The 19,621-nt window shown below is 48.1% G+C and overlaps 5 protein-coding genes across 5 annotated transcripts; 4 read left to right on the top strand and 1 right to left on the bottom strand.

Moving 5' to 3' along the window:
• Positions 1 to 74: 74 nt before the first annotated feature.
• On the top strand, positions 75 to 5,760 carry LTR84_005310 (uncharacterized protein; the record flags this gene model as incomplete). The annotated part of the gene is given in 8 exon segments (XM_064848881.1): positions 75 to 1,527; positions 1,576 to 3,012; positions 3,061 to 3,276; positions 3,329 to 3,397; positions 3,449 to 3,612; positions 3,624 to 4,188; positions 4,272 to 5,174; positions 5,231 to 5,760. 8 exon segments carry the CDS (start codon positions 75 to 77, stop codon positions 5,758 to 5,760), a joined length of 5,337 nt encoding a protein of 1,778 aa, XP_064704095.1.
• Positions 5,761 to 5,925: 165 nt separating this feature from the next.
• LTR84_005309 (uncharacterized protein) lies at positions 5,926 to 7,258 on the top strand (the record flags this gene model as incomplete). The annotated part of the gene is made up of 3 exons (XM_064848880.1): positions 5,926 to 5,992; positions 6,048 to 6,905; positions 6,954 to 7,258. 3 exons carry the CDS (start codon positions 5,926 to 5,928, stop codon positions 7,256 to 7,258), a joined length of 1,230 nt encoding a protein of 409 aa, XP_064704094.1.
• A 5,626-nt stretch (positions 7,259 to 12,884) lies between these two features.
• On the top strand, positions 12,885 to 15,458 carry DBP4 (ATP-dependent RNA helicase dbp4; the record flags this gene model as incomplete). Its single annotated transcript, XM_064848879.1, has 1 exon — positions 12,885 to 15,458. The coding sequence occupies one exon, from the start codon at positions 12,885 to 12,887 to the stop codon at positions 15,456 to 15,458; it is 2,574 nt and encodes an 857-aa protein (XP_064704093.1).
• A 533-nt stretch (positions 15,459 to 15,991) lies between these two features.
• LTR84_005307 (uncharacterized protein) lies at positions 15,992 to 17,835 on the top strand (the record flags this gene model as incomplete). Its single annotated transcript, XM_064848878.1, has 3 exons — positions 15,992 to 16,415; positions 16,503 to 17,016; positions 17,073 to 17,835. The coding sequence occupies 3 exons, from the start codon at positions 15,992 to 15,994 to the stop codon at positions 17,833 to 17,835; spliced, it is 1,701 nt and encodes a 566-aa protein (XP_064704092.1).
• Positions 17,836 to 18,747: 912 nt separating this feature from the next.
• Positions 18,748 to 19,570, bottom strand: LTR84_005306 (uncharacterized protein; the record flags this gene model as incomplete). The annotated part of the gene is made up of 2 exons (XM_064848877.1): positions 18,748 to 19,187; positions 19,237 to 19,570. The coding sequence occupies 2 exons, from the start codon at positions 19,568 to 19,570 to the stop codon at positions 18,748 to 18,750; spliced, it is 774 nt and encodes a 257-aa protein (XP_064704091.1).
• Positions 19,571 to 19,621: the final 51 nt, after the last annotated feature.

Below are 19,621 nucleotides of genomic sequence, written 5' to 3'. Positions count from 1 at the left end.
GGTAAAGCTCAGGATTCTTCGCAGTTGTTCGAAATTTACTTCAAAATTCCTTCGCGATCTTTATACTTCGCGCCATGTCGGACAGATCCGTAAGGCTGTCTAAGTATTTCAGCCTGATTGAGAAAGGTGAGAGAAAGGTGGAGAAGGTCTCTGACGCGACGCTCTTCCTAGAGGCATTGTGCAAACAGCAAGATCCGCTATTTTGCATCGAGAGGCTCGTTTCAAGTCCCCATGCTCTGGCATCACTACAAAATAGCATCCGGTTTGACTTATCTACCAAATTCCTCAATGGACCTATAGAGCGTTTTCTCACATACCTGAGAACCCCTGGTATCGAACAACTTTGCAACGGCCAATTTCTTCGGAAGATTATCTCCTCCTTGGTAGACCCTCCGACATTCTGGAACGCGTTTGTAAATGGGCACAATCAAAAGGTCCTTACCGAAGCTTCCGATGTTGCATTTGCATGGATGCTATTGCAGTTGTTGACATCACCCTCGTGTGGAGATGACATTCACAAGACGGCCAGAAATGCTATTGACGATCGCTCGCTTCTTGAGTCTCCGTCCCTTGAAGTCCGAACACTCGGGTACAAGGTCCAGAACGTCCTAGATATTAGATCCACAGATCTCTCCCAGTTTGGAGATCATAAGCCAGGGGGGAGACATGACAATGATTTTGAAGATTTTCGAAAAATCTCCATCCTTCCAACTCCAGACGAAATTGCATCCACGGAACAGCCTTTTTATCGAGAAGCACACCAAATATATGAGGCTGAATCGGAGCATCGCCCGGCGATGCATTATGACAACCAATTCCGCTTATTAAGGGAAGATTTTCTGGCAGAGCTACGAAATGACTTGCAAGTAGCCCAAGGGAGGAGGAGGGGAAAGAGAACCGCGGGATTGATTAGTGGACTTACTTTCAAGGGTATGGATTGCGGAACCGAGACGAGAAAGAAACTATGCTCGCTGACTTTCCTCTGTGAGAAAGACGTTCCGCAGATGACTGGCATTCCGAAATCGGGGAGAATGGCGTTCCTCACCAATAACAAGAACGTTTTGAAACACCAGTCTTTCGGCTGTTTGGTGCAAGGCACGGATATCGTGGCATTCGCTTCTGTTGATCGAAACGAAAGTCTTCTTGCAGAGGATATTCCCGTTCTTGCTTTACAGGTAGTAGAAAGCGAGGCGGTCACAAGGGTACTCACCAGAGCCAAACAAGCCACGCCCTTTCATTTCATCGTCGTGGATACTGCGGTTTTTGCCTACGACTCCATTCTTCAAAGATTGCAGGAGAAATCCGACTTCCCTCTTTCTGGCTGTTTGTTGTCTTCAGAGCCATTGCTACAAAGTCTCGAGATTGGTAGCAAACTATCGAGCATGGTCGAAAAGCTCAGAGCGACGCAGGGCCAAAACATTCATCGTGTCATGGGAATATCTAAAACGGTTTCGCTGGATCAGTCGCAGTTCGAGTCGCTAATGGTGGGTTTGGTTCACACGCTGAGCCTTATACAAGGACCACCAGGTATTTTTCTGCTCACTATGTTGACAACTCACCGGCTAACTCTCTAAGGAACCGGAAAATCTTTCATCGGAGCTCTTCTCGCCAAAATTTTCCACGATCATACGAATGAAACTATCTTGATCATCTGTTATACTAACCATGCTTTAGACCAATTCTTGGAGGATCTCATGGACATTGGCATACCGGATGAATCTATTGTTAGGCTAGGATCCAAGTCGTCAGAGAGGACCAAGAAGCTTGGCTTAGCCGAACAGTCTGCCCATCGAAGGGGCCCTCGACTCCCATGGGCCTTCATTTACGAATTAAAAGACGAATTAAAAGATCTGGAGCAGAAGTTGAGGCGAACCCTGGCGCGGTACCAACAGGATGTTACGTACGATCATCTGATGCAGTATCTTGAATTTTCAGACGATGCAAGCTGCTACGACGCTTTTCTCTTGCCTGAGCAGGAAGATAGAATGCAGAGAGTAGGAAAAGGAGGGCAGAAAGCCGGGAAGTATTATTTGATCAATCGTTGGGTCTATGGGCAGAACGCCGGGATCTTTCAACACGAAGTCGAGGAACAACACTCCAATATCTGGAAAATGCCTCTTCAGAGTCGAACAGAATTATTGAAAGGCTGGACAAGGAATATTCACCGTGAGCATCTGGAGGAAATTGTACCACTGTTTCAGGCTTTCAATCGCATTCAACGCGAGATTGATGATTCAATTTACCAGACAAAGAATTCCGATATATTCACGACGAAACGAATTATTGCTTGCACAACTACAGCTGCGGCAAAGTATACCCAGGCACTAGAGGCGGCCAAGGCCGGAATCATCTTAGTTGAAGAAGCTGGAGAAATCCTCGAGAGCCACGTTCTGACTGCGATGACAAAGAATACGAAACAATTAGTCTTGATTGGAGATCACAAGCAACTACGTCCAAAGGTCAACAACTACAATCTGACCGTTGAGAAAGGTGATGGGTTTGACCTGAATAGGTCAATGTTCGAGAGGCTAGTGCTCCAAGGCTACCCGCATACCACTCTTTCTAAACAGCATCGAATGTGTCCTGAAATTTCACGACTAATTCGACGTCTCACTTATCCTGACCTCCTGGACGCGGAGAAGACTCTGAATCGGCCAAAACTTCGTGGGTTCCAAAGTAATGTCATGTTTGTGAACCATGAACGGCCGGAACTTGACCTAAGTGGTGTTTCAGAAGCGCGAGACCCGACGATGAAAGCGAGTAAGCAGAATCCGTTTGAGATCGAGATGGTTCTTAAGTGCATCCGCTACCTTGGACAGCAAGGGTATGGAACAGATAAGATTGTCGTCCTGGTACCTTACCTTGGACAGTTGCATCTTCTTCGGAGGGAGTTGAGCAAGAATAATGATCCGGTCTTGAATGACTTAGATTCGCATGACCTCGTCCGGGCTGGTCTCATTACGCCCGCCAGCGCAAACATGAAAAAGCGCCAAATACTGATCTCCACCATTGGTAGGTCCTGTGAAGCATTGATAACCCAGTGCGTGCTAACGAAGATAGACAATTATCAAGGAGAAGAGAGGGACATTGTAATTTCGTCCCTCACCCGCAGCAACGACAGAGGAGATGTGGGATTCATGGCTGCACCGGAACGTCTGAATGTACTTCTTTCTCGAGCACGCAACGCATTGATTGTCATTGGAAATTTCAAAACCTTTCGTGAGAGTCGCAAAGCAAAGGTGTCGTGGCAACCCTTGTTTGACCTTCTAAACGAGAGTGGACATGTTTATGATGGATTCCCAATAAAATGCGAACGACATCCAGATAGAATGGCGATCCTACAAGAACCTCGAAAATTTGACACTCAGTGTCCCGATGGAGGTTGTGCTGATCCTTGGTATGGCAAACCCTCATCCTCCCATTTAAAGATTCGCTAACGATATCTAAGTACGTCGACACTCCGGTGTGGTGTTCACGTCTGTCCCCAACGGTGTCACCAGCTCTATGACCATTCGAAAATGGACTGTTGTAGCATTGTTGAAAGCACATGTCCTAAGAAACATAGGTACAGTTGGAAATGCCACAACGGTACGCCAAAGTTATGCCCTAAATGTGAATACGAGAAAAAGGTTGAGGAACAACGAAAGCAACGAGATTTTGAGTTGGAGCTCAAGCGACAGGAACGCCAAAAACAACACGCCAGGCAGCTGGCTGAGATCCAGCAGAACATCGACGAGCAGAAACAAATTATGAAAGACGTTGCCGATGAGAAGGAGCGGCAAAGCCTCCTTGCTCAAAAGTTGAAAGACCTGGAACAAATACAAGTAATGGTCAAGCGTGCCAAAGAGCCTCTGCCTCCCGTGCGGATGCCTTCCAATCCCTCTCCGAGCTCATCTAGTAGACTACCCACTTCTCAGATTCAGACCCAAGATCCGACGCAAATCAATAACCCACAGAGTGCAGAAACTCGATCGCTAGAGTCTGCATCTCGCAATGAATGGGAGAGGCAGAAGGAAATAGAAGGTCAGTCAGATACAAGTCTGGATGCACTCATGAGTATGATTGGCCTTGAAGAAGTGAAAAGCAAATTTTTATCTATAAAAGTGAAAGTGGACACAGTGGTTCGTCAGAACACGAGCTTAAAAGATGAAAGATTCAGTGCAGCTCTGTTGGGGAATCCTGGAACAGGTACGTGTAGTTGCCCATGTAGTGCAAACCCTCGCCTTGACTATTGTACCCCTGTTGGAGGAGTAAAATCTTACTTCATTCAGGGAAAACCACTGTCGCTCGTCTCTACGCAAAGTTCCTGTGTTCTGTGGGAGTTATTCCTGGCGACACATTCGTCGAAACATCCGGCTCTCGATTGGCGAGTGATGGAATCCCGGGTTGCAAAAAACACCTCGAAGAGATTTGCAACGGTAGCGGCGGAGCGCTGTTCATTGATGAGGCGTATCAGCTTGTTTCCGGACAAAATTATGGAGGCAGTCAAGTCCTTGATTTCCTTCTTACAGAGGTCGAAAACCTTACCGGAAAAGTTGTTTTCATTCTTGCTAGTTATAGTAAGAATATAGAGGCATTCTTTGCACACAACCCGGGCATTCCCAGCCGGTTTCCCATCGAATTTCAGTTTCGCGACTATAAGGACATCGAACTACAGTATATTCTTCGTCATCGAATAGAACAAAAGTATGGGGGAAGGATGGAAATTGAGGGTGGCATTGATAGCCTATATACTCGAATTGTTTCGCGACGCATTGGACGAGGTCGGGAACGTGATGGGTTTGGCAATGCCAGAGCTATCCACAACGAATTTTCGCGAATAGCTGATCGCCAAGCTAAGCGGCTGCAACAGCAACGCCGGGAAGGATTGCACCCAGACGACATGGTCTTGAAAAAGGAAGACCTGCTCGGCTCAGAACCTAGTTCGGTGTTGAGCGACAATGTTGCGCTAACAAAACTCCAGAAGTTGACCGGATTGGAAAGTGTCAAATCGGCTGTTCAATCGCTGCTAGATACCATCCAGTTCAATTATCGTCGCGAACTAGAGGAAAAGCAGCTGGTTGAGTATTCTCTCAATAAGGTATTTGTAGGAAATCCAGGCACCGGTAAAACCACAGTGGCAAAATTATATGGCCAGATTCTTGCCGACATGGGCTTCTTATCTAGCGGAGAAGGTTTGTATCACCAGTTGCACTGTCTACGAGACCTCCGATTCACTAACAAAATCTAGTTGTTGTTAAAAACCCCTCCGACTTTATAGGAAATATACTCGGTGCATCTGAAAGTACGACCAAAGCAATATTAGCCTCCACTGTGGGTAAAGTCTTAGTCATTGATGAGGCGTATATACTTTCTAGAGGCTCTTCCTCCACAGGAGGAATGTCTAGTTCCGATCCCTACAAGACAGCTGTCATCGACACCATCGTTGCGGAAGTGCAGAGTGTCCCAGGAGATAACCGCTGCGTCCTATTACTTGGCTATAAAGACCAGATTGAGGCCATATTTCAGAACGTCAACCCAGGCCTCTCCCGCCGTTTCCCCATAGACTCGGCTTTCCATTTTGAGGACTACACCGACAGTGATCTCCAGGAAATTTTGGAGTTAAAGCTAGCACAGATTGGCTTCGACGCAACCCAAGAGGCAAAGAAGGTAGTACTCGAATACCTTCGCCTAGCTCGCAACAAGCCCCATTTCGGCAATACTGGTAAAGTGGATATTCTTCTAGATCGTGCAAAGATAGAGCATCAAAAGCGCCTATAGTCAAAGCAAACAAAGAGTATTGACACCCTCGAGGCTCTAGACTTTGACCCGAATATTACTAAGGCGGACAAGGCTCTAACTAACTGCAGAAAACTCTTCGAAGGTGTTGTTGGTTGTGAAAATATAATTCTCCAGCTCGAGGGATACCAGAGGACTGTCATCAATATGAAGAAGCTAAAAATGGATCCACGAGAGCAGATCCCGTTCAATTTCCTCTTCCGTGGTCCACCAGGTGAGTCCGCGCCATGATCTGTGAAACAAGGCTATAACTGACGCAAGTGGAACAGGCAGTGGTAAAACCTCTACAGCGAGACGAATGGGAAAGATATTCTATGACATGGGATTCTTGGCCACTGCTAAAGTAGTTGAGTGTTCTTCCACAGACCTCGTTGGCCAGTTCGTAGGCCAAACAGATCCCAAAACTCAAAATCTATTGACGAAAGCGCTAGGTAAGGTTCTATTTATTGACGAAGCATACCGGCTTACGGAGGGCAATTATGCGCAGGAAGCAATGGATGAACTAGTCGACTACCTCACGAAGCCTAAATTCTCTCAAAAGCTCATTGTCATTCTTGCTGGGTACGACGAGAACATCAATCGTCTTATATCAACCAACCCAGGCCTAACCAGTCGCTTTCCAGACACTATAAGCTTCGGCCAACTCCCACCGGAAAACTGCCTCGAGCTATTGCAAGCATACCTTCGCAAAGCAGGCAAGCTCGAAAGTAGTACTGTACAAGCGCCTTCTACAACGTTCAGAAATACTCTTCTCGAGTTGTTCAGGAACCTTGCTCAGCTTCGTGCCTGGGCTAACGCTAGGGATGTCAAAACGCTAGCCAAGTCCATAATTGGTAAAGTTCTCTCCAGCACCACGACAGATACCAAGCTCGAAGTCACAGAGGATACGGTACTCTCAATAGCGCGCCAAATGGTGTCCGAGCGTGAACATCGTGCCAGCTCAGTACGTTCTCCAGGACATCCCGCGGCGCTTCCAACACAGAACTTCTCGCATCAGGATCCACCAATCCCTCCAGCCTTCAACACAGTGACCAAGGCTACCGCTAAGAATTACCAGTCAGTACCTCCTCAATTACCGGAACCATCATCGCAAAATATAGACCAGGAAAACCTCGGTCGCGACCCTAGTGTCTCGAAGGAGACCTAGAATCAACTAGAATCGGACAAACAGGCAGCTACGGAGCGGGAGAAGCTTTACCTTAAGCTCTTGACCCAGGAAGAAGAGGCTCAAAAGCAACTTACTTCGAGAGTGGCCGCCGAACTCGAGGCGAGAAGAAGGGCGGACGAGGAATCCGACGCAGAGGCACGTCGGATGCTTGAGGAGGAGCGTCTCAAGCGTGAGCATGAATTGCGCGAACAGATAGAAATAGTGGCAAGGATTGAGCAGGAGAAGAAGGCAAGACAGCAGGAAAGACGGAAGGAGGATGCTGTGCAAGCCAAGGTGAAACAGATGGGTGTGTGCGTGGTAGGGTTTCGATAAATCAAGCAAGCTTCGGGTTACAGATGTGCTGGAGGTTCTCATTATCTTTCTAACGCGCAACTTGGAATCTAGCCACCTTTCAGGTGTGGCCGCAATGAATCAAAGCAGGAGATGAGTTTCTCCGCTAGGACTAGTGCATATATGCACGCAAGTCTATGAAGAAACAAGCAACGAAGTAACGAATAGTCTCCTTCCAGCACCGTTTAATGAACACCACTTTTATTAGCAGTTGGTACCATATGACGTCCCAGGAACGGATAAATAGCAGTCAACGATGACTATAACTAACTCGCTTTTGAATCATCGTATGTCAAAGTATTGTTTTAGCATGAGTCATTATTGTAGCCAGAAGATACATCCCACCCAACGATAACCTGACGCGTAAATTCAATTCTCATAGTCGCGGCGGCACGCTATCCTGCAGTCTGCTAGTGCTCTTTTGTGCGCTTCATCAGCAATGTTTTGGCGGTCTCAGCGGCAAGAACTACAGCCTCGTCCTTAGACACACATCCCTCCACAAGGCCAAGGGTCTCTCCTTTCAAAGTGACAGTGCACCGATAGGATGGCATTGAACTATCCCCCTCAACATCAACGGTGTATATGGGGGCGTCTGACCCAGCAAGGCGTTGGAGAGCATTACGTGGATACTCGACGATAACAGAATCTACCAACACGCGCTGCAAGTATTGGACCAAGCCCAGGCGCTCGAGAAAGCGTTGACACGGCGCCAGGTCCCCCTAGGAGTCGGTGAATATAGCGCCCACAATACTTTCGACGATATCGGAGAAAAACTTGGGCGGATTCAGTCGAGCGAGAAGGCTCCACGAGTAGGCGGGACTAGTGGCCAGAGAGCTCTAAATGTCTCCTTGCAACTGGCTGTAGAGTGGAAGGTTGCGCTCCTACGCCATAGTTACTTCTAGACTGTGGTGACGCATGAATTTCCAAAGATACAATTACTCCCGGAGCGTCCTTGTCCTGAATACACCCAGTGGATTTTATTCAACGTCGACGATGTCTTGGTCAATGCTGAGTCGCAGACAAAGAAAGCCGAGGAGGTGGGCGTTGACCACGGCAGACTTGATACGCGTCATCTCACCCTGAGATATATTCTACTTGGCTAAGATTCCGGCAGCCACCATGTCCAGGACGGCATCTCCAAGAAACTCAAGTCGCTAATACGATTCTATCTGGCTATCTCTTTCGCATACAGGGTGAGTTAAGGACTCGAGTAGAAGTGTTTTGGTCCGGAATTCGTAGCCAATAATAGATTCTACTTTGACGATGTGATTTGTCAAACCATAACTACCACCGTCAGTTAAGGTTCTACCATTAGGCGCCCGCAGGTAAACATAGATCTCGGGCAGGAAGGCGTTGATACAGACCAGGGCTAGATAAAATCCACCATCTATGTATACAGCACCAATTAAAGCTTCAACCACATCCGCTAGGACCTTTGAGCTGAGATTTCGTTTCTATAGATGTTGACCACTCTCGTAGGTAAATACGCAGGGGAAGCCTTTTACCCCAGTACGTGTGGGCTCAGCCATAATAAACGCGTCTAAACCCGTTCGTATCGCTACATGAGCAAGGGTATTATTTAACGAAAGACCCGCTCTAGCTTACGAAAGATACCCTTCGTACCAATTGGATCGCTCGATGAAAAGCTGTCGTGTAGCAACGAACTTGAGCACAGAGTCGCCAATAAACTCCAATTGTTGGTAGTTAGAAATCCATTGCGCTAAAGGAGAGCTTAGCGCAGTAACAACGAGTCCAAGATCTTTGAAACGAACGGAGCTGAGAATGGTTGTGCATAGTTTCTATGCGACCAGATGGACTTCCATTTGTTGTAGAATTCCTGGGATGAGAAGACCGAAGCGGGCTTGGTCGAACGAGAGGCGGTCGATTGTTGCATCTTCTGTAGGAAATCTTTCACTTTGTAGTGAACTTGCCATGATCATCCCCTGTGAATCCAGGCGCGATAGCAAGTCCTTAGACAGTGTCGCTCGATAGAAGAAGTTTTTTCGCCTTGGCAGCTGTCCGCATTCAACCTCTAATCGGGAAGACATCTCATGAGCGATCCACTACTAGAATATGTAAGGTCTACCGAAAAGTGATGGCGTTCGTACCAAACCCCGGCAAGAGATTAACGGTTTCGTGCTGAAGTAATCGCAAGCCGATATTCGACCCTAGTTCGATTCGAGCCATTTTACGAGATGGCTGTTTTCGATCCTAGGTGTGAACAATACTATAAAATCGCCTCCATCCTCCCGATAGCGGTCCGAATGCACAGATCGCTATATAAGGCTCGTGGCTGATCTCATAACCTTAAGAGTCTCAGATCCGCCTAAAGTAACTTTAACCGGACCCTCCAGCTTGATGGTGAAAGAAATAGTTCTATCCCAGTACATAGTGAAAGGCTCGATGATCGGCATTCTTGACGAAGTCAGGAGAGACAACGCGAGATCACTTCCACCATTAATTCCATCTTACTTTAGAATGATGGCACTTTTGTAGAAATTAGGGGATGACCATACTTTAGCCATTTCAACCCAGGGGTCAAACTGTCCGCTTACCTCCACAACGACGGGGAGCTCAGTGGCCGTATCAGTAGACAGTGCCTTGTCGTGAACGAGAGGAAGAAGATAATCACTCAAAAGACCTTCTTTAAACAATCGATTGTATGCTTGAAAAGCAGCATCTTTCCCGGCAGCTTTTCTCGTTTTCCATTCCTTATACCCTCTGGCACATCTCACCGAAGCGTTGATACAATTTGGTAGAGTCACCGTCGCAATGAACGATTTATTCATCGGATGCTTCGTAATTTCAAAAACAGGGCGGTTGTCCACATAAGGTTGATATGGCAATAATGCACAGAAGTGATACAAGTGCGCCATGGCACCATCAGCATCAAGTTTCGCCCTTGATTTAATGATCAGAGTATAGCCAAAAGGAAAGAATTCAGGAGGGCACCTACCCCGTAAACGGAACACTGATCTCAAATGGTATATCTTCAGCATCTTCCTTAGTGGTGTCTTCTTGTATCGATCTCGTTTCATCTTGGTATAATCGAATCATTTCTTCTTCTAGTCGTTACCAGGACGGGATTTTATTCGCATTCTCAACAAATTCATCCAGAAGAATAGCGAAGGTTGACTGTTCCTATCTAGCGCGCCCTCGTCGTTGCAGGAACGACTTGAGGTTTGATGGAGTATCAAAGCAGACCACTAGATTACAGGCAGTAACGTCAATACCCTCTTCCAGCACATCAGTCGCGACGATAAGATTTTTCAATTTAGCTTTAAATTCGGCCAGCGCCTCATACTGTACTTTCAAGTCCAACAATTCAGACATTGAGTATCGACATTTAGCATTATTTGACTGACCAACGAATGTCGTGCATCGAAAGAGGTCTTTTATTCGAGACTCCCGTAACAACAGCGCGTATAAAACAGCGACGGTAGCTCGTTCCTTGACAAAGACCAGGCCGGAACATCTTTCGAGGTCTTGCTGAGTGAGAAATGATATCAAGCACTCAACTTTGGTCGAAATTTGCATATTTACTCCGTTCTAATGGTGGTGGCTGGACAAAAGTAACGGAATCTGATTCAAGACTCGAACCAGCTTTATCTTCTCATCGTCTTTGAACACCAATAAAAATTTGGGTCCGCCACTTAAGCTTTCGCTCAAAGCCTTGATGGACTCCAGTATAAAAAAATCCGCGACCCATGGCCCAAGCTCTTCATAGACCGTATTGGCTTTCCTCCTAAACTTGATCAGTTGTTCTTCATACCTACCGCTTGGAAGAGGCAACTTAGTGCTCAGTACGCCTACTTGCGCGCACTATTCCGCGTCGGGAACAACTGCACGACAGACACTTCTAAGAAGCAACAGCGCCATGCTTCGAGGCGCAGCTTCATCAGTCCTATGAGAACGATACACAAGTTCTTTCACCACCGGTCTATGTACAAAAGTTAACATCTCCACTCTCTATAAGCTCGGAGTGCGGCAAATAGAGTCGAGATTTCTCTCAATGATACTATAAACATTAGGGCGGATTTCTAAAGACGAATCGATACTCAACACTAACTCTAGATCACGAACATTGCTTCTCACCACCGGGCTGGCGGTAAGGCCGAGAATATAAGGCACTGAGGTTGGCCCAAACAGATCCTTCCGCGGATGGTAGAATCCTTGCATTATCTTGTTTGCTGGGTGTTTTTTCCTACAGCGGTAGGCTTTCTGTGGTTGAGCTTCATTGCTTGATGCAGACTAAACAACATTTGCAGACTATGGGAGCCGGCCAGATATAAAACTCACCTTCGTCAAACACTAGGAGTGCTAGCCGTGATATCGGAACGTAGCCGTATCCCAGTGCATCAAGGAGGATGGCGTGTGTTGAGACAACGATTCGCACATCGGTCAATACTGCTTCCCAGATTTTATCTTGCCAACAGTCAAGATTGTCCGAGCCGATCAGGAGTCTTGTCCTAGCGACTAGTAATTGTGATAGAATGGCATCGTACTGCTACGTGCACAAAGCCACGGTAGGCGCCAGGAACCAGACCATCTGCAGTTATCATACCTGTTTTAACGCAATAATGCTAAAATCGGCAGGAAGACCATTCACCTTTTCAGGAGAACAACGCTCAAGCTCTTCCATAATCCGCATAATGGCTCTAAACATTCAATTAGCACGGGCCACTCCTCAATTGATTCTCAAATTGGGAAGGGTTTCGTTCAGCATCTATCAAACAGACATTTGTGTTTTTCCACTTCCCGTATCCATCTAATTATCAAAGTCAGTCGAGTTAAGACATAGGAATGAAATGGTGATGAGAATTTAGTACCGCAACTATGATGTTCCTTGCAAGGCTCTGTTCGAGCATTTCCAATTGATAGCTGCGAGCTCGATACATCGATTCGATGACCCGTATTGAGGTTTGACCAGAAGGAACTTCTGGCATCATGAGTAATTCGGATCAAGCACTGAAGAAAATCGCGAGGAAAATGCAGAAGCAAAGTTGGAATGACACTGTTAGCGAGGCTCCCTTATATGTTCGGCAACAATGCAGGTGTGTGTGTAACCATGAATTTGACCCCGCCGCGGGGTGGCGTACAAATGCACCGCAGCTCTTTCATCTTATCGAAACGATCACTACCCAGTGTGCAGGCAAAGATGGAGCTCATTAACTAGTTGATGATGATTTAGCATTAGAGGCAAGCCAAGGATGTGATAGTCCCCTGTAGAATTGCATGAAGTAGGGTATGATTCAGGGAGGAGATAGATTCCCAATGCACTTTCTGCGAATACTCTTAGCTTTACCTAACCTCAGAAGCAAGGTTGTATATTTTTGCTCCAACCAGCAGCGTGTCGATCTTCATCTCAAGTGTTTTTGCATGACAGCTCAGGATACCTAGGTGGATGGGAGGTGCCTGATAGCCTCGCAACCTGAGGTTGAGCCAGCCTTGCCAAGAGCCTAGCACCCCTTGGGCCGCTAGTGTCGACAGACAAGGCTACGCTATCGATAAGAAAGTTCAAAAGAATTTCACTTCTGCTCCGCAGGCTCAAGTGACAGCCTACACACCCGAAATCGAGTCAATGTCCGCCGCGAGTCACTTCTGAAACATGGCTCCACGGTTAGGTGGCCATGCAGGAAGAACAAAATCTCAAAGAGCGTCCCAACAGCCTCGCGCCCTCAAGCGAAAGCGGCAGGAAGAAGATCTCGACGCACTCGCTCAAAAAGTTGCGGACCTCGAGCCCAAATCCTCCACGCCGCCTGAGAGTTTCTCCGACCTACCTCTGTCACAAGCGACGGCTGATGGCCTAGATGCTTCCCACTTCAAGACCCTCACGACCATCCAATCGAGGACAATCCCGCTGGCGTTGAGAGGCTCCGACATTCTAGGTGCGGCCAAGACTGGCTCAGGCAAAACACTTGCCTTCTTGGTGCCGGTTCTTGAGAACTTGTACAGAAAGAGATGGACGGAATTCGATGGCCTCGGAGCTCTTATACTCTCGCCAACGCGGGAACTGGCTATACAGATATTTGATGTGTTGCGCAAGGTTGGACGAAACCACACGTTCTCCGCAGGACTGGTCATTGGAGGCAAGAGTCTGCAGGAGGAAAAAGAACGACTGGGTCGAATGAATATCTTGGTCGCTACACCTGGCAGGATGCTGCAACATATGGACCAAACGGCAGAGCTGGAGATAGGCAATCTACAAATGCTAGTCTTGGACGAGGCGGACAGAATTTTGGACATGGGGTTCAAGCAGACCATAGATGCACTCGTGCAGCATCTGCCTTCGGATCGACAAACACTCCTCTTCAGCGCAACACAGACGAAGAAGGTGTCAGATCTAGCCAGGTTAAGTCTTAGAGAGCCCGAATTTGTCTCTGTCCACGAAGCAGCCGAGAGCGCAACCCCCGCAGGTCTGCAACAGAACTACATCGTCTCCCCTCTTCCAGAGAAACTCGACACCCTCTGGTCGTTCATCAGAGCCAACGTCAAGAAGAAAATTCTGGTTTTCTTCAGCAGTGGCAAGCAAGTCCGTTTTGTCTATGAGTCGTTCCGCCACCTTCAACCAGGTATTTCATTACTTCACCTCCACGGTCGCCAGAAGCAGACCGCTCGTCTAGACATAACTACCAAATTCTCCAACAGCAAGTACGCCTGCCTCTTTTCGACCGACGTCGCCGCCCGAGGCTTGGATTTCCCTGCTGTTGATTGGGTCGTGCAAGTCGACGCACCAGAAGATGCGGACACATATATTCATCGGGTTGGCCGCACAGCACGTTATGAGCACGAGGGCCATGCCGTCATGTTTCTCGACCCGAGCGAAGAAAAGGGGATGCTGGGCGCACTGGAGAAGAAGAAAGTCACCCTGGAAAAAATCAACGTGCGCCAGAAGAAGATGCAGAATACCGTTCGCAACCAACTGCAGAATATGTGTTTCAAGGATCCTGAGCTGAAGTACCTCGGTCAAAAGGCATTTGTCAGTTACGTGCGAAGTGTGCATATTCAGAAAGACAAGGAGACGTTCAATCTGAAGAAACTAGACTTGGAGCAGTTTGCCGCCAGTTTGGGTCTACCAGGTGCGCCTAGAGTGAAGTTTGTCAAAGGCGAGGACGCAAAGGCTCGGAAGAATGCTCCTAGAGCACTCCTTGCCGCCCTTGCTGGAAGCAGTGAAGATGACAGTGATACGGTGGATGGCAAGACTGAGGCCAAGGACAAATCGAAGACAGTTCGCACCAAGTACGATCGAATGTTCGAGCGCCGAAACCAAGACGTTCTAGCAGAGCACTACACGAAGTTGATCGAGGACGACAACGATGCACAGAGCGGAAAATCGAAGTCAATCCCCGATCAGACGGCAGACGCCGAATCCGACCACGATTTCCTCTCCGTGAAACGACGCTTCGAGGCTGGAGACTCCGATCTCGATCAACAAGACGACACGTCCTCCTCAGACTCGGCGGATGAAGCGCAGAACAAGCCCAGCAAAGACCGCAAACCCAAGCCCAAAACCATCCAACTCTCAGAAAACCCGTCAGCCGAAGCCCTAGTCATCGACTCGCACCGGCGCGAAAAACTCCTCAAATCGAAGAAGAAGCTCCTCAAGTACAAGGGTCTCGGCACGCACATGACGTTCGACTCGGACTCGGACACGCCACAAAATCACCGCGCATACCGCGACGAGGACACGTTCACGGCACAAGGGAAGAGCGGCGTCGAAGCGGAGAAAGCGCAGTTCTTGGAGCGCGAGCGCGATCGCGCCAAGGAGATGGATGTCGTGGATAAGGAGGTTGCGAGGGAGAAGCGGCGGGAGAAGAAGGAGAAGAGGAAGGAGCGGGAGAGGGCTGCCCTGTTGGACGAGGAGAGTGATGATGGGGGCATGGGTGGGAGAATTGCGACGTTGGTTCCTTATGATGAGGTTGTGGAGGGCAATACTGCTTCGAGGTTTGACGATGACGATGGTGACGCTGGGTTGGAAAAGGAAGAATTGCCGCAGCCGAAGCCTAAGCGACAGAAGAAGTGGTTTGAAGACTCGGAGGAGGAGGATGGCGATGGTGACGGTCTGACCTCACGACACAAGAAGAATAAGAAGGGCAAGAAGCGTAGTGACCAGGCGGCGGACCAGCCCCAGACCTTGGAGGATCTCGAGGCCCTTGCATCTGGATTGTTGGCGAACGATTGATGATTCGGGGGATACTTTGAGACGACTAAGTTTTAATTGAGCTAAAGCTCAATCCTCCTATACTTAATAATGAGCGCATGTTATAGCTCCTATTGACATGCGATCTCGGGAGAGACAGCGGTTTCAACATCCACATCGCCCAAAATTGTTTGCAGCTGCACTCACCGATATCCCAAACCTAATCGTAACATCGTACCAAAACAATGTATAAGCCCAGGGGCTGCCTTTAGGCAAAAAAAATTAGTGTACTTGTACTCGTAGGGTTGCATCTTCTAGGATACGATGGACGGAGCCAAACCATCCAACCGTGTCTAGTCGTCCGACTAGCGACTTCAAAGTCACCAAAAATATCGTATCCAAACCCCGCTTTCGAGAATTCTTCCACGTCCTTTCCACGCATCGCGATCAAAATCTCAAGTGACAGTCTGCTGGTGCGATCAACTCGTAGAAGACGACAGCAGAAAAGCCCGGTGATATTCCGCAGTCTACTATGTTGCAGATAGTCATACCATGCACAAACTTTCGTCATCAAAATGGAGATCGAGCCCTCACCCCCAGCACCCAGTGTCGAGGTACTGTCTCGCAGTTTCGTAAACTTCAGCAGCATGAATGACATGGCGAGCGCGAGCACACGTACCGCGATCGCATCTCACGCAGCGAGACTCCGGCGACAGCATCGACGCAAGCAAGCTTCTCTGAGTGCTGGTGAGGTCGTCCATGATTTCCTGGTCTGGAAGCGGGATCAGGCTCAAGATCCGGAAGATCAAATTGATGGTGCAGACCAACAACCGCAGGAATATCAGCGACAGCGTACAGTCGCGGTACGGCTGAATCCTGTGCCTTTACGCCGAGTGCAACCTCGACCATACAATATACTTGGACAAGGCAGGAAAGATCCGTTTGCCACGTTTGCCGTATTCGATCCACCGGATATCGTCCATGAGGTGATCGATCATGGTACGTATGAAATATTTTCGAATCAAGTCAATCGTTTTTCCACCGATAAGTGTATGCCTTGAACTCACATAATGACAACCTATCCAGCTGTCCACCATTTCTGGCCAGGCTTCACTCCGGGAAGTATGCCCAATTCCGAGAATCCAGTTGTCACGCGATATCTCGAGGCTATTCGGCAGACACCACTCGCATTCTACGCCTATATGATAGGCACCGCTGAGAATTATGAATTGCTGAGCGGAATTGCGATGGTAAACAAAGCATTCTCACAGCTCTGCCTATCCTACCGCGTTGAGATGATGAAGTTGATCAACCTTGAACTTCAGTCTCTGACAGGTCCACCTTCTGATAACTTGCTTGGCGCCATCGTGGTGCTTGCTGGTAATCATGTTCTGTTCGCCGGTGGTCAGACTAGAGTTGTCTCCCTGGAAAGCGTCAACGCCTCTCGATTTCGATCACCCTTAAGGACTGCGCAGTTCATTCATATATACAGCTCAAGACCTTTTGTAAGCCCTCATAGCGCAGCCTTGCTACGTCTGACGGCCATGAAAGGTGGATGTTCTAAGATTGCTTTGCCAGGGGTGGCGAGTACCATTGAACTGTAAGTCGCCCTGCCCTTCTGCCTCGTCTATGTCGTGATATTGAGGTGGAGTCTAGGTGCGATCTCGTCTACGCCTCTCAGACGGACTCCCAGCTCCATTTACTGTCAATGGACCCACCAAACCTGATGAGTTTAGAAAATTTGCGAGTTTCAACTTTTAGCTCCTCACTGATCGTGTGGACACAGCTGCCTATCTCTGCAGATCAGCAATCACAGCTCGTCCAAGTAGTTGAGGGGCTGTCTCTGGTCACGAATGCCCTCGAATGGCACATTCGCGGATCCCCACCTAGTGTTGAGTATTCAGGTCTTGTCAGCGCCCGCAATGCTGCGCAATTCCTGTTGCTTAGCCTTTTGCCAGCAGCCCAAGATGAGCAAAAATTGTCGCCTGGCGGATTGCCCGAATATATGTTCGAGATTGCCCGCCTCAGCCTCAGAATTTTTAGCAACCTAGTGCTCTTTCCAATGAATCCCACTGGTGGCACAGCCAATCTCTTGTCCCTTGCGCTCAAAGCTGCAATTTTAGGCTGTACGACTGCCGTTACAGGGCTCGAGTTGTCCGCAGCGTGTAAGAAAATCTTGCTTTGGTCATTAGTGCTGGGTGGTATGCAAGCCGATGATGATCGTGAGAGCAAACAGCAACTCCGGACATGGTTCTTGTCTCAGTATATCGAGTTGTCTTCGCAGGTGAACTTAGTGAGCTGGGAACTGCTCAGGGAATGCCTCGTGTCAATCTTGTGGTCAGAATCTGTTCTTAATCTGGCTGCGTGGGAATTTTGGAATGATTCTCTTGGAGGCACCTTCATCCACCAAGACTCCTAGAAGACGGCTTTTTAAAAAAGATCCCTTCCTGCGGAGCTGATCGGGGCGGCTATGAAGGATAGGCTGAGAACTGCCGGGCAAGCTGTTGCACAGAAGCGCAATGTATCAAAAAGGCGAATCGTAAGGAGAAGTCATTCGGTCGATTGGTAAACTATGACCTTTTCAGGTCTTCTTGGGCCATACCTCTTTCGAAACAGATTGATGGTGATAGGCACCGACCATGACTGATGTGGGCATTTGCCAAAAATCGTGGACTGGTATGGAAAGTGCAGCTCTTTTTGAACTCCTTCAAGTTCCTGCTCCAAAGGCAGGAGCTGCGGTACCTTGCTCAGATCACAGAGAAGTCGTAAATGGACTACGAAAGTGCGGAATCCGTGCATATTAAGTTGTTCACGGCATACTGAATGTTAGAGGTCCTGTTCATTCTCGATTAATCCATCCTATCAGCCGAGATGCGGAGTATGTAATGTTGCTTGTTTAGTCTTTCCTATTCAAGGTGCCAAAGTTACTCAACCTGGCTAGTTAGAAACCTAGGATGAGGTGAAAGCCAACCACATCCCTCCAGACGGAATTACGAGACGCTAATTCTCCGATCCTGGTTTGGTAGGACGAGGCGACATCAGAACTTACGTAGGCATATATTTTCGAAGAGTGGGTGGCGGTTTAATTTGTTGTTGTAAAGGCCCAAACGATTAAAGCCGTTTCCCAGAGTCTTCATCTCGCTAAATGCCTTGAATACTATGGGAATGATGGCCACAGATTGCACAGCCTGCTGGAAGTCGAATGACTCTGGGCATAGATCGGTGGTGTATCCATGGAACTGTTATGGTGCCTGGTGCATATGCTCGGGGTGCGATTGCAAGACCAATCGATCCATAATCGTATGAGTGGCCGTGTGATAAGACTGCTCGGCTAGGTCAAACCGTCCTCGTCATCAACTTCCCCTGCCTTCCCCTGCATGAATGCTGAGATAGCCGAATCCAGATGCAGAAGGACAATATCTGCGCCACCACTTTTATGAGCGAGTACGTTTCCCTCTTTATCGATGTGAACAAATCCGACATTTTTACCACTTTTGGAGACGCCAAAGTTCAAGGCTTTGAGTAACTCACCTTTGGCGTCGCTAAGTAATAGGTTGTTCGAATTTGTGGCTTCTTTGTAGGTCGCATTTGCCGATACCGACTGTGGAGTAAGACCGATGGGTGAGACATCTACGGTCTGGTAATCGTAGTCGATATCGTCGAACTCTCTGATGAAATCGCTAACTTTGGTCTGGTCAGCCAAAACATCTTTATCTGTGTCGCAGGCAGGACCAATGTTCTCAGAGGGTTCCAAGATCGCATTGAACATTACTACTGAGTAGAATACTATGTCATCAAAAGCATTGCGTTTCTCACTCACCATCATCGTCCGTTTTGGGATACACAAAGAGAAGCACTCCTCCTGGATGGCTTATTTCAAGCTGCTCTCCCAGAGAAGTCCTCGCTCCATCATCCTGAATGACTTTGAGTTCCAGAGTTGCTCGTGGAATCTTATCTCCAACCCGCAGGGCTGAAGGTCGGGTTTGAAACTTGGCAGATTTGGCCTTTGCTGGAGGCTTTATGGCTGCAGACTTCGCAGGAGGCTTTGAGATTTCTGGACTTGTTGCTATTGTATCGGAGGCAATATCTTTCCTCCTGGCTGATCTTCGTGTTTCTGTCGGTCGAAGAGATTGTTTTCCTTTCTGGATCACCATCGCTTGCTTGAGGCCGTGAGCCTAGATGCCCGTTTTAAAAAGTGCTGGCCA

The sequence above is a fragment of the Exophiala bonariae genome (assembly GCF_035927105.1).
Source record: "Exophiala bonariae strain CCFEE 5792 chromosome Unknown scaffold_20, whole genome shotgun sequence".
Taxonomy (NCBI): Eukaryota; Fungi; Ascomycota; class Eurotiomycetes; order Chaetothyriales; family Herpotrichiellaceae; genus Exophiala; species Exophiala bonariae.
This window is presented reverse-complemented; position numbering and strand designations above follow the sequence as displayed.